Source organism: Gopherus evgoodei, chromosome 1, assembly GCF_007399415.2.
Source record: "Gopherus evgoodei ecotype Sinaloan lineage chromosome 1, rGopEvg1_v1.p, whole genome shotgun sequence".
In the NCBI taxonomy this organism is placed as follows: Eukaryota; Metazoa; Chordata; order Testudines; family Testudinidae; genus Gopherus; species Gopherus evgoodei.
The window spans coordinates 43,208,683-43,222,692 of NC_044322.1; the positions used below are offsets into that span (position 1 = coordinate 43,208,683).

General features: G+C 40.6%; 1 protein-coding gene across 1 annotated transcript in view; it reads right to left on the minus strand.

Moving 5' to 3' along the window:
• Positions 1-9,609: 9,609 nt before the first annotated feature.
• UBL3 (ubiquitin like 3) overlaps positions 9,610-14,010 on the minus strand; it is a 63,792-nt gene continuing 59,391 nt past the window's right edge. Inside the window, exons 4-5 of the mRNA XM_030562858.1 lie at positions 11,844-11,921; positions 9,610-11,501 (exon numbers count right to left, since the gene is read on the minus strand). Of these exons, the coding sequence (XP_030418718.1) occupies positions 11,449-11,501; positions 11,844-11,921 (131 nt within the window). The 3' untranslated portion in view covers positions 9,610-11,448. The remainder of the gene's footprint in view (positions 11,502-11,843; positions 11,922-14,010) is intronic.

Below are 14,010 nucleotides of genomic sequence, written 5' to 3' on the forward strand. Positions count from 1 at the left end.
TTGTATCAACCCAATTAGCATTACCTCTGTGTCTTGTCCAGTTTGATCTTCAGCAAGTTTGTTCTTTTATTTGCAGCCAATCCCTGAAAAAGCAGACACACCAGACAATTGGGGTCAGACAAAAATGACGCACATTGTAGAGGTACTGATGGCATTGCAGCCCAAATCATTGTGCTCTGTCCCTCAGCAGCTGTGCCTGCCCATCAGACAGGAGCCTTGCAGAACCCCTCACAAGTGATTCCTTAAGGCAGGATGAGCCTTTGCCCCAAACTCTTGGGGAATGTCTCAACTAGAAAAGAACGGAAGAACTCAGGGATGATACTAGTAATACCAGTTATGGTCAATCCAGTCTGCAGTCTAGCAGTGCCCTTGGGTTCCTTGCTGCCAGTAAGCTCTCACGTCCATCTGTCAGCAACTTTTTGTACCGTCTCTGGTTGGCTAGGAGACTCCATCCCACCCAGGTGGACTATAGCCTGGTGTGATGGTCCTTGCTCAAGGGTTGGTTGCAGGGTAGTGTTGCTTAGCGGGCAAGGCTTAGGCCTGTGACTCGCAAGGGGGTTGTTAGTAGGAGAGCCTGGGGCTTCCTGCTCCAGTGGGCTCCCACCCAGAATCCTTTGAGAGTTATCAATGATCTGACAACCAGGGGCTGCTTCAGGCTGCTCTCCCTGGGCCACTTCCTATTACCCCCCACCCCCCGCCCCGCCAATTGCCCAAAGTCACCACCTGGGTCCAGGCGGCATGAAGGGTGTCAGTTCACCACCCAGCACCTTCTGGTGGCTGCATGTAGCAAGATAGCTCTCTTCCTTTCTAGGATAGCAACTGCCTCCTTTTGTGGTATGGCCCACCCTCTTAGGCCAGATCGGTCCCAGGGCTTTCCCTGACTGGGGAATTAACAGAACTAGGAGTCCATATGAGAGAAAGAGTGGAATGCTTCCTTCTCAGGCTGTCTCTGGAGCAGGTCCTCACTTCCCTCAGGGAGGGACCTTTGGGCAGTTGTCATGGGGAGAGATTCTGCCTCTCTCTCAGCTCACCTCTGCTGGAGCTGCAGGTTGCAGGTCTGCTCTCTTCCCTGGTCTGCCACCCAATGAGCTGCTCCCCTGCCTTTTAACTCCTCCTCCAGGTGAGGGAGAAGCGGGGCTGACTGAGGCTAGAGCAGCTCTTTAACCCCTGGTTGCCCAGTGTGGGGTTTGTACACCCCATCACACCTGGCCTGTTATTCACCCCTCCATTATCTCTCAGCTGGAACACAGCAGTGTGATGTACCTGGCCATGAAGCCCTCAGCTATTAGGAAAGGCCAACTAGTACTGAACTTTGCAGTGTCCCCCTGCAACAACACTGGCTGCTGCAAGCACCTCATAGCTTGAATAGCTCCACTAGGTGAGAATCCCAATGGTGGAGAATTGCAATGGTGGAGAAAACGCCTCCTTTACAAGAAACTGTCACAAGCGATCACATTGGTGAGCAATTTCTGCCACTGGTAGCTGACGATTACCTCATGTTTCAGCTACTTGTAATATCCTATTATTACCCAGCCTCCAACTGAGCAGAACACGAACAGAGTATTCTCTGTTATAAAGGTCTAAAATCACTAGTTTCCATGGGCAGCTGAATTAAACATGCTCTGATTAAGTAGCAGATGTGTTTTCACCTCAAATGATAGCCAGTGGTTGTCAGACGATGACAAAGGTATAATTGACAAATGACAATTGTATAAATGGCAATGCCAAGATACCCAGCTCCCTCAAAGTCAGCTCCAAAAGAAGCACTCAGACCCTGAACAGCGGCAATACATATGTCTTAATCCCTAAATTATTATGGAACTAACATAACATTTGTTGCCATCGTGCTGTTCGTTCTGCTGGTGTGTTGTGCCCTTTCTCCCACCTGCTGGCTGTTTTGTAAGCTCTCTGGGAGAAGGCCTATCTACTACTCTGTTTGTACAGGTGCCTAGGACGATGGAGCCCCACTCTTGGTTGGTCTTTAGGCACTACTGTAATAAACCTGATTAATTATATAATGGCATCAACTTGTTATCCTATTTCTCCACAACTGTCTGTTGCTACTACCTGTTATATCACACCTACTTTTAGGTTGGAAGCTCTTTGGGACAAGGGCTATGCTTTATGTTCAGTGGGACAGGTAGCACATTTTCAGGGAGTGGATAAATAAAATACAATGAAGAGGAGAAAACCTGGGAGTTGCAGAGTGGAACAGGAGTTACTATATTAGATTAATCCCTGGTCCATCCAGTCCAGTATCCTGACTCCAACAGTGACCAATACCAGATGTTTCACAGGAAGGTCCAAAAAAATCACAGTATGCAGATGTGGAATAATCTGGCCTCACATCAGGGCTCCTCTTAATCCCTAATAATTACAGATTGGTTTAACCCCTGAAGCATAAGGTTTAATATATCTTCCAAAATGTTTGTTATTAATTATAATTCTGAATATTCTTGTTATCCACATAAATGTCCAATCCCTTTTTGAAACTTGGTAAATTTTTGGCCTCGATGACTTCATGTGGTAATGAGTTCCACAGTCTAATTACACATTGCAGCAGAAGTATTTAATCAGTTTTGCTTTTGCAACCTTTTAATTTCATTGAACAGCCTCTTCTTGTCGTGCTTTGAGATAGGGAGAACCAGAAACTCTTGACCTACTTTCTCGATAGCACACAATACAGGGCGGCTCATCAGCCCAGGCAAGTGAGGATAACCAAGAATTCCCAAAAGCTACAAAATATTTTGCATAGTCTTCTTTACTTACTTGAGAAATCTATACAGATTTAAGGACAAATTGTGATTTGATTCAAATGCTACAGCTCCCTCCAACAGCAAAACATAACACCAGAAAGTTTGAAGAATGTAATCTGCATGAGGCTCAAATCTTGGTATAACTAATAATGCCTAAAGAAACTGCTCTGTTAGCATGGTAATTTACCCCACCCAGCAGTCACTTTCTAAGAGCGTTGGTGTGGTAACCATTGCTTGGTGAGGCCAAGGCAGGATTATAGTAATTAAATCTGGGCTGTAGAGGGCTTGTAGGGGGCAGGGATGGGGCCCCCTGTGACTCCCCAGCTCCCTCCCCCACTGTGCATGTGCACCAGGCACATACACCCCAGACCTGCCTTGTGCCCAGTCCCGACTCCACTGGCCCAGGTAGCAGCAGTGGCAGCTCCAGCTCCTGGGTCTGCCTGCTGCTTCTTAGCTATTAAAAGCTTACTTTATTTATAGTGATTAAATTATACACTGTGCGGGGGAGGAAATAACTATTTTGTGATTTATGCCTCACCTGTCAAAAACGTCACGAGCCACCACTAATCCATTCTTGTATCTACTGTTATCACATCTGCTCTCATATGCAGCTTTTCTAAGGTAAACGATCCCAATCGTTTAACTATGTCATCATATGAGAGATTTTCCACGTCCCCAATCCCTATTGCTCTTCTCTGGACCTTTTCCAGTTCTGCAATATTCTTTTTGAGATGGGGTGACCAGTTCTGCACACGTTGTTCCAGGTGAGGTTGCACCACTGACTTATAAGTTTTATATTTGTATACATTTTACATATATAGTACATTATATATATGTATTACATTTTCCATATTATTCTCCATACTATTTATTCTCTATGCATCTTCTCTTTTTGGGTGAAGCTTCACATTGAGCTGAATTCTTCTCTGACTGAGCCATCCACACTGATGCTCAACTTCCATTCCTGAGTTGATCGTTACTGTAGAACCCCAAAATTTGTGTGAATAGTTTAAATGTTTCCCTCCAATGTGCATTACTTTGCATTTATCAACACTGAACGTCCTTTGCCATTGTGCTGCCCACTCTGCTAGCTTGGTTATGTCCCACTAATGTTCCTCCTTTTCTTCTCTGGACTTGACCAACCTAAATAATTTTTTGTCATCTGACCATTTTGCATTTCACTGCTCACTTCCAGTTCCAGATCATTAACAAACGTATTAATCAAACTGGCAGCTTGTTCAAAAGCACTGAGAAATCTTAGAACAGAATAAACATTATTTTTGTTAATTGTATTTCTCATTATATATTATGTGGCATAATTAGCTCTTCAAGCCAGGGACTGTATTTTAGTGCAACCCCCAGGACAAAAAGACCCTGATCCCAATTGGCATCTGTGGGTGCTGCTACAATATAAATAGTACTAACATATTATTATGTAGTTGATAGGATGATGAGAGACCTAACACATTGTTAACAGGAAAAAAACCTCTTTTTCAACTTGCACTCTGAAGTTAGAATTTGGCACTCAAGTTCACAGAAAGATGATACAAGTCTAAGAAACTCAGTGGAAAGAAAGAGGCAGTGGAAAGAAAGAGGCAGAAATTTCAGTGGAAAGAAAGAGGCAGAATCATTTCTTTGACAGTCATGGAATGCTTCTATATTCCCTTTGATCAGCATACAGAATTTCCATTGATTTCAGTGGTGCAACTGGTATCTCTGGGAGCTCCCCATACCAATCTAAGGCAGTGCTTGACCCAAACTCTGCACTAATCAGATGGGTAAGCTCAGGCAGAGCTAGCAGGAGAATTTTAGATCAAATGGCATATTCGTGAGTTGGCCTCTTGAACAAAGATTGCAAAGGTGCATTCAATCAGGGTACAGAGCCACAGACTGCATGATTTCCCTTATAGACTCAGACTCCAGGACTGGAAGGGACCTCGAGAGGTCATCGAGTCCAGTCCCCTGCCCTCATGGCAGGACCAAATATTGTCTAGACCATCCCTAATAGACATTTATCTAACCTACTCTTAAATATCTCCAGAGATGGAGATTCCACAACTTCCCTAGGCAATCTATTCCAGTGTTTAACTACCCTGACAGTTAGGAACTTTTTCCTAATGTCCAACCTAAATCTCCCTTGCTGCAGTTTAAGCCCATTGCTTCTTGTTCTATCATTGGAAGCTAAGGTGAATAAGTTTTCTCCCTCCTCCTGATGACACCCTTTTAGATATCTGAAAACTGCTATCATGTCCCCCCCCAGTCTTCTCTTTTCCAAACTAAACAAACCCAATTCCTTCAGCCTTCCTTCATAGGTCATGTTCTCAAGACCTTTAATCATTCTTGTTACTCTTCTCTGGACCCTCTCCAATTTCTCCACATCTTTCTTGAAATGAGGCCTTCTTGAACTATGCTCTGGAACATACCAACACAACTTAAAATTGCAGGAGCATGACAGAGAATCAGCTCTCAGATATGCTGAGAAGTCTGCATGCTGACAATGTAAACAGCTGACTGTGACTGCACTGCACACTAACTGAAGAAGAGATCAAACACTGTTTGGCTGCATGCCCTTTCAGCATATTTACAAAACTCAAGAGAACAGTATCGGTGGAGCAGGTACTGAAGAGACATACTGGAATGAAACAGCATCTTTTCACATACAGTGATAAGGAAGATAATGAAAAATTCCTACTTGTTGACCTTTTTCTAAGTATCATCTTTCCCTCTTCTAAAATAAAGGTCATGGTGTCAGTGCTTGTAGATGCTACCTACTCGAACTTGAATTTGAGAGACAAACAATTAGTACTCAGGGCTGGCGTTACCAAGAGGCAAACTGAGGCCGCTGCCTCAGGTGCCAGACTGGGGGTGGGGGTGCCACTAGGACCCAGAGTGTAGAAAATTGTGCCTGCTGCCAGTGCATATGTATTCTCTCTACTCTAGATGCACAGAGATGGTGGAGTGCTGTGCTGGCGGAAGGAGGGCACAAGAGACATAACAGGCAGGCAGGAGAAAAGGTGAGAGGGAATAAAAGAAAGCAGCAGGAGCTGCAGGGGAAGAGAGGAGGAGGAGGAGATTCTTAAGTACTTCTCTAGCACCCCAGGAGCCTGGACTGATTAACACCAGCTTCTCAGGGACCTTCCTGTTTCCTGCTACTTCCCTGAACCCATTTGAGGAGAACAGGCAGTCAGCTGAAGTAGTAGGAGCCAGTTAGACCCTTAAGATGCTGACAGCTTCCCTCACTCAGGCCCTGCTACCAGTCTGCTTATTTGTCCCCTTCAATTGAGTGTTGAGAGCCACTTTAGCTGGCACAGAACAGCAGTCATGAGAGAAAGAAGAAAACGCCCCTCTGGGGCAGCACTCAGAAAAAGAAAGCAAAGGAAGCTTTTCTATCTAAGCAGGAAGCAGCTCTCCTACGATACATAGACACAAATGTTTACTGTGAGCCTTCCGGCCCGAGTGAGGATGTGAGTGGTGAGGAGATGCCTGATCTTCCAGTTAGTCAGAGTGCAGGTGACCTGGCAGCTACTGCGGCATCCATAACTCCATCTCAAATGAATGTAACCATGCACATTCCTGAAGAAAAGTGTAGATCACAGAAGAGTGGGGTGGAGGCACAAGAAACAGCTACTGCTGAGTTCAGTCTAGATAATCCAGGATTGTGGACCCACTTGAGCAGTAGCCTGAGGGATTTCCTTGTACTGCGTGGGCCACAACAAGTGAAAAACTTCATGTTCCCCAAAGACAATGAAAATGGAAGTTTCCATTCAACACATTACTGGTGTGAAATCCACAATGGTGACAAAGTGGAGAGGCCATGGCTTATGTACTCAAAATCCCAGAATGCTGCATACTGTTTTTGTTGCAAACTCTTCCAGTTGAATGTTCCAGCCACATTGGGTTCTATAGGAACAAAGGACTGGAAAAATCTGGCTAGAAATCTGGCATGCCACGAGAAGGCAGCAAATCACCAGAGAGCATTCCATAGATGGAAAGAGCTTGAGATGAGACACAGGTTAAAGGCCAATATAGATGATCAGCATGAAGAGAAGATTGCATTAGAATCTCTTTACTGGCAAAATGTACTGAAAGGCTCGTTGCCATTGTGAAGATGCTTGCTACCCAAAACCTAGCACTGTGTGGCACGTCAGATCAGCTGTACGTGCCAGACAATGGAAACGTCCTTAAAATTGTGCTGTGCTGATGGCTGAGTTTGATGCTGTACTCCAGGAGCATCTAAGAAGAGTCACCACCCAAGAAATACACACATACCACTACCTTGGAAAAAACCATTCAAAATGAGATCATACAGTTAGTGGCAACAAAAGTCAAACAGAAGATTGTGGCAGATCTGAAGTCAGCAAGATATTACTCTGTTATTCTGGACTGCACACCCACCAGCCATATGGAACAAGACTTTAATGGTGCATTTTGTAACAACAACAGAACCTAGTGAAAATGTCCCTGCAATGGTGACTATCAGAGAAAATTTTCTAGAATTTATTGACGATATTACAAGAGCTGATATGACAAATGTGCTTCTTAAAAAGCTGGAAGATACAGTAATTGTGATAGCTGACAGAGGTCAGGGCTACGATAATAGTGGCAATATGAGAGGAAAGAACAGCGGAATGCAGACATGGATCTAAGAATTAAACCCTTGAGCTTTTTTTGTCCCATGCAGTTCTCATTCATTGAACTTGGTGGTCAGTGATGCAGCCTCAGCTTCTAGTGAGGCTGCTGAACTTTTTAATGTAATTCAAAGCATCTGTGTATTTTTCTCTGCATCAACTCATCGATGGCAAATTTTGAAGCAATATCTGGGAACATCCTCTCTGACACTGAAACCACGGAGTGCCACACGATGGGAAAGTCGAGTGGCAGCGATAACACCTATCAAACACCAAATTGGGAAGATAGATGATGCCATAGTTGCCATTATGGAGGATAATGCTATGACAGGAACTGTTTGTGGGAAAACAGTGGCAGAGGGAAATGGAATCACCAGAAACATACATCACTTCAAATTTCTGTGTGGCTTAGTGTTGTGGCATGACATACTGTTTGAAATAAATGGTGTAAGCAAGAGACTCCAAAGTGTTGACGTTGCTATATCTGGAACAATAGAACAACTGGACAAAGCAAAGTCATACCTATGGTCTTACCGTTCAGATGAGGGATTTCAAAACATTCTGAAGTGTGCACAGAAGTTGGCAGAGGAACTTCACACTGAAGCTATTTTCCCACCCATTCAAGAATACAAGAGTCACCGAAGACGATGACATTTTGATTACGAGGCACGGGATAATCCCATAAGAGACCCCAAACAACAATTCAAACTTGAATTCTTTAACCAGGTGCTAGATTGTGCAATACAGTCAGTTTAACATTCCATGCAGCTCAAGGAACACAGCAGTATATTTGGAATGTTGTATGATATTAGAAAACTCCTCACTATACCTGAAGAAGACCTACACTAGCAATGCAGGGCACTAGAGACAGAGTTGACACAGATGACGTGCTATATTGATGCAAGTGATTTAGGTGATGAACTTAAAGCGCCTTCAAGATACATTTCAGCAGGATCAACTCCAAAGACTGTTCTGGAATATATGTGCACAAATAAGATGACCACCCTCTTTCCAAATGCTTTTGTTGCTCTGTGCATACTTCTAACACTTCCTGTAACAGTTGCCAGTGGAGAACACAGCTTGTCCAAGCTGAAGTTAATAAAAACACATCTCCGATCCACAATGACTGCTCAGGAAGCAGTTCAAATCTTTGCAACCAAGGAGGCACGGAAACGACCACTTTGATTATTCAAATAGATAAAAATGCCACTGTTTACTATGCAGACAAGAAAAGTTACATTTTTCTGTTCAGGCGTTTGAAAGTTAAGCGTTACTTAAAATTTTTGAACAAGGCATTTTAAGTTGTTAGTTCTCCTTTACTGGAGTAGGTAGCAGAGCAGTACCATAAGAGGAGAAGAACAGGAAGAAGGCAGAATTGAGACCTTTCAAAGTTTTGGCCCAAGCGAGGGGCATGGGGCATCATTTGAGCTCCCCACCTCAGGTGCCAAAATATTGTGGGCCGGCTCTATTAGTACGGGATGTACATCAATGCAGCACATTAAAAATTATTCTATAGGCATTAGCAAAAGCATTTACCATGCTTTCTTCCTCCAGTCGGTAGCTTAAGGAAGCCCTGAGGTTGTTGCAACAGACTTACTCAAGCTGTCATTTATGAACACTAGAATCTGTACAGCACCTTAGTACTACTGGGTTATAATCCCCCAAATTTATCTCTTGTATCTGATATGGCCAATTTACAATATGGAGTGAGAGAGAAACTGCTCCTTCTCATGCTTCAATGTCTAAGTATTTTAGAATATAACATGTCTCGAACAAATCTTACCCTTAACTACCCTTGTATGTTTGTTCCCAGAGACCACACAACAGCAATGTGATGGAATAGATGGAACAACGTTCTGGGTGCTGGCAGGCAAACAAGCATAAAAGTATTCTACTTTGCTTCTAGAGAACCTGCATAGTCACAAGTACTGACTTTTAAAGCTGAGCAGAGTTTAAAGGATTTATTTGAACATTCTTATGTGTGTACTCTGTTCTCCTCAAGAGCAGGCAAAAGCATGCTGATATTTCTATTAACCCCTTTGCAAAATAGCAAATATCCAGCCATCTTATTTAAATAGATCAAAGAAGGGTCACACATTTTCTAACAAGTATATAATGTAGCATTAGTATTAATATCTTAGATGACTACAAATTATTTTACTATACCCAAAGCTTGTTGTCTACTTCAGTATCCAAACTTACTGAATAATGTACGAAGAAGTTACTTAATTTTAGACTACCACCACAAGGTCTTTCTCTTTAATATTAAATATTGAATTTTCAAGCTATCACCAACACACTAGATAATCATTTTTCAAATACCATCAGTTCACATCACTGTGAAAACAAATATAAACCAATTACAGATCCAGTCATTAATTTTAGATCACTACCAAAATGCACTACAATATTCTTTTATTTAGTTTACAGTAGAATCTATCAGTACAGGTTGCAGAAAGAAAATGTTTAGTGCTATTTACAATTTGTTTTAAAACTCTGCTCTATACAAATTTAATTCTGATCAGTATGAACAATATTTTTGTAGGCCTATGGCATATAAAGCATTTCATCAAAGCAGTAACAATGGGTAAAATAACCTGATTACATTTGAATGATGCTGACCATTTGAAAAAACAATTACACAGAACATCTGTAAGGGCTGTGAACACTTAATAAGAACAGAACACAACGTCAACCTGTGACTTTTTTTTTTAGGCTAATGCTATTTATATGGAATATTGTTCTATTATGCTACACGCCAATCTATATTTAAGTTCTATAGTTATGCATTTTATAAGATTTTTATTAAATATATTCTACACTTATTTGTAATTTCATCCAGGAAGAATTCTTCCTGAGTGAAAAAATATAAAATCTTTTATATTTTTACAAGTTTAGATGAAACTAGCTCATGCTTTAGTGCTGTGCAAATTTCTTTAGCATATCAACCTTTAAATTATTGATATGAAATAAAATGGCATCCTTTTTAATTATGTATGCCTTTAAAAATCAGCTTCTGATTTGAATACAATTGCAAGCACGAATACCAAATGCAGATTACATAAAGAAACAAAACTAGTACTATGGCAGAGGTTTTTCTCTTTTTTTAACTTTAATAATTCTTTTGAGGTCTCTTATGAGTAAGCATGACTCTGGACACCGAGATACAGAGGAGTAAGAATTACTGAAAAACATCAATTGCTGATATTCAAATACATAAAATTGATTAGTAAATGAAGTCTAATATTTATGCACAATAATAAAAGCCTATGAACTACAGGAAATTACCCCTCCCATATTAAGGCTAGGAAATGCACTCTCTGCACTTGTTTGTGCTGCATGAACAAGCACTCAACTAACATAGGAGAAAAGAGTGCACATAATAATGAAAAAAAATTAGTTTCAACAGCCCTCTACAGAGTGCTTTTAAATTACAGGCACATCGTTTTTTTTGTTTGTTGCAGTGAAAATATATATAAGCCAGGCTCGATTTAGTTAGTATTCTGTGCCAGTTCGGCCACCAAGGTTGACTTGGTAGAATTGACTTCAGTTTTTCCTTTGAGTTGGCCATTGGTGACCTTTTTTAAATTATGGATTCTATTTTCCAGTGTTGTATTACATATTGGAGATTATTTCTAGGTGTCTCAAATATCATTAGAGATTGCTGATGAGAAACATATTGTCAGCTGTTTTTAGTGCAAATTGCATCTAGAAAGCTTGATTGATTAGTTCCGGTTAATGAAGATTTTTGTGGCAGCAAAATGATTTCTGCTGTGGAAGAGAACACTTAACTTTTTCTAGAGAGTGAATGCATTCAAGAACCGATGGTTTATAAGATTATTCAGCAAGAAAAAATAGAAATAAAAACATAATGCAATTGTTCATAGATCTCTTCTTTAAAAAAGCGAATAACGTGACAATGTTTATGTAATATTTCAGTTCCATGGATTTACAGACAGGCTCGTCCTAAAGGTGTCTGAAGCAAGGTTGAGCCTCTTCTATTCCAGCAGCATGAAAGACAAAGACTATATTACATCACACTTAGCAGGTAAAGCAGACAGAGTTTACAGGATCACACAGCAATTGCTCTCTCCAGTTTTTTCACGGTTCCTCTGACCTGTGGAACAACGAGAAGAAAATTTGCTTGCAAGTCATTTATAAAACAATCAGTTGGGGCGAGCCAGGAGGATAATTGTTACTGACACAAGAACTATGCAAAAATTTTATCTTGTGCAACTTTATAAGCTCTGGAGAATATAAAAAATGTTACTCAGATACATAACTAAGAAATATGCTTAATAGTTTAGTGTATCCAAAATTATTTGGTTACTTGCTTTACAAGAACTATTAATAAACCATGAAGATTTTTCTCCTTTCAAGACATCCAATGAAAATGATGACATTTTTGAATACGTGCCTATGCAGCTGAAGTTGGAAGCTCATCTACTGTATAGCCTACCTTGAGAGTTTGGCTCTGGCAATGTCTCTCTAGCCACCAAATGCATCACTGTTGTCTTGCCAAAAGGAAGTTTTAATGCTGTGTGAAAAATAGAGGATGATTTAACAACACACAAACTCTTTTCATCATTACAGAACAAACACATAACATAACATAAAACCATAACTTTAACTGGATTAGCTTTTTTCACAGCTTCCTACTTCTTACTTCAAAATTCATACTGCTTATTTACCAATCCTAGAAAGAAGTTTTGTATAAATGTTACACAGATCAGGGTCTTATAGAATGATCAAATGAAATACTGTGTTTTTAATGTTTGCCACTGTGAGGATGATAAAGTTATGTGGCTGACCCTGCTCTCTTTGAAGTCAGTGGTACAATTCACTTTAATGGTAGCAGGAATGGTCACTTATGCCTTAATTCAGCGAAGTGCTTAATTTTAAGCATGTGATTAGGCCTATGTGACCAACTTAAGCCACAAAATAAACATTTACTCTCATGGAAGTGAACAGCACACTGAAGTGTGCATTACCAGAAGCCTAACATTTTTCCAATTCTCTTAAAAGGTAAATAATCCAAATCTCTGATGATATGATGCGATATTTTACAAATAATTTAATGGAATACAGCCTCTCATTGCAATGCCTCATGATTTTACACGGAACACCCATCACACATCAGTAGTATGTGAGAACAATGCATCTCCAGACACTTTAAAATGTTGTTTAAAATCAGTTGTTTAAAGACAAAGTGTTTTCCTCAGCACTGTTACTACCATGTATTACTGAAATTGAAAGAATTTTAAAAATCTGATTCTTTTCACAATGCATTTCACTATGCAATGAAACTAGACTGGTCAGCTTCATATTCCGGTTTTCATAATATCGTGTTTATGTTTTCAACACGCTGGAGTTTTGATAAATATTCCACTGCAATCTCACTGACTGAAAAAAACAAAACAAAGACCCCCAAAAAGCATAAAAGCATTTATATTCTATCCATGTTAGGTTTGGCACACCCTTTTAAAAGGCTCCCCTCAAGGCTTCTATGTTCTGGACTGCAACTTTGTGACAGCATTTGTTCAGTATGGTTATTTGTAAAAGTTTCACATAGTACTAGAGCTTCATTTTCTTCTGAGGTTTTAAATTTTTCACTATAAATTAGGAGAAAAATATCTTCCACCACATGCTCCATTCAAAAAAAATCAATCAGGGAATATCATCACCAAAAGATAAACCAACTGAGTTTCTCTTTAGGAATTCAAGGTACTTCTTTCCCACCCCCTTAGTATTTGTGCCCAAATATATAAACACTGTGACTGAAAGCAGAACCTTAACCTCTAATGAGCAGGTCACAGCTTCCATTTTCACCTCACAGTCTGCCAGCTGCATTTAGAAACAAGCCAGCCACAGTAACTGAGGAGGGAGGATGGAGAGGGAGTATCCCAACAGTCTCTCTTTTCCATTTCAATCCATTTATTGCAGATCCAAGAATCAGATATAAAACTAAACCTGGTACTTGCTGGCCAGAAGCACTAAATCCCTAGTTTAGATGCACTAATGTAATTAATTTAGTTTTAAGCAGCCAAACATTTTCTTTGTAAACAATTTCATTGTAAAACAGGCAATTATCTTATCAGGAGAAAGAGAGACATTGAAATCCCTTTGAAATATAATTGACATTTGTACTTCCCAGAGAACAAGTTATGTGGTAAATTAAGGCTACGTCTGCATTACACAGCTTTCAGTGACATGGCTATGTCATACAGCCGTATTGCTAAAAGTTGTGCAGGAGAGCCAATGAACTTCCACCTCCAACAAGCGGTGTTTGCATTGTCGGCAGGTGACAACGCGCTGTTCATACTGGCACTTGTCATGGCAAAACTTTTGTCTTTCAGCAGAAGGGGGGCTAACACCTCCGAAAGACAAACGTTTTGTCATTCAATTGCCAGTGTCGACACTGCCTAAATCTGAAGGGTGTTTTTACCCTATGGGAAGCAGCCTGTGCCTACGCATAGAGGCTGTCGATAGTTCTAAGTCTAAGATAGTTCTAAATAACTCCACAAAGGCTATATTAACAAGTCAGTTCAAGAAGAAAATCCCTTTATATCTAGTTTATGTGAACTCTCTAAGAAGCCATTAGAGAAAGACCAAAATGTTACAAACTA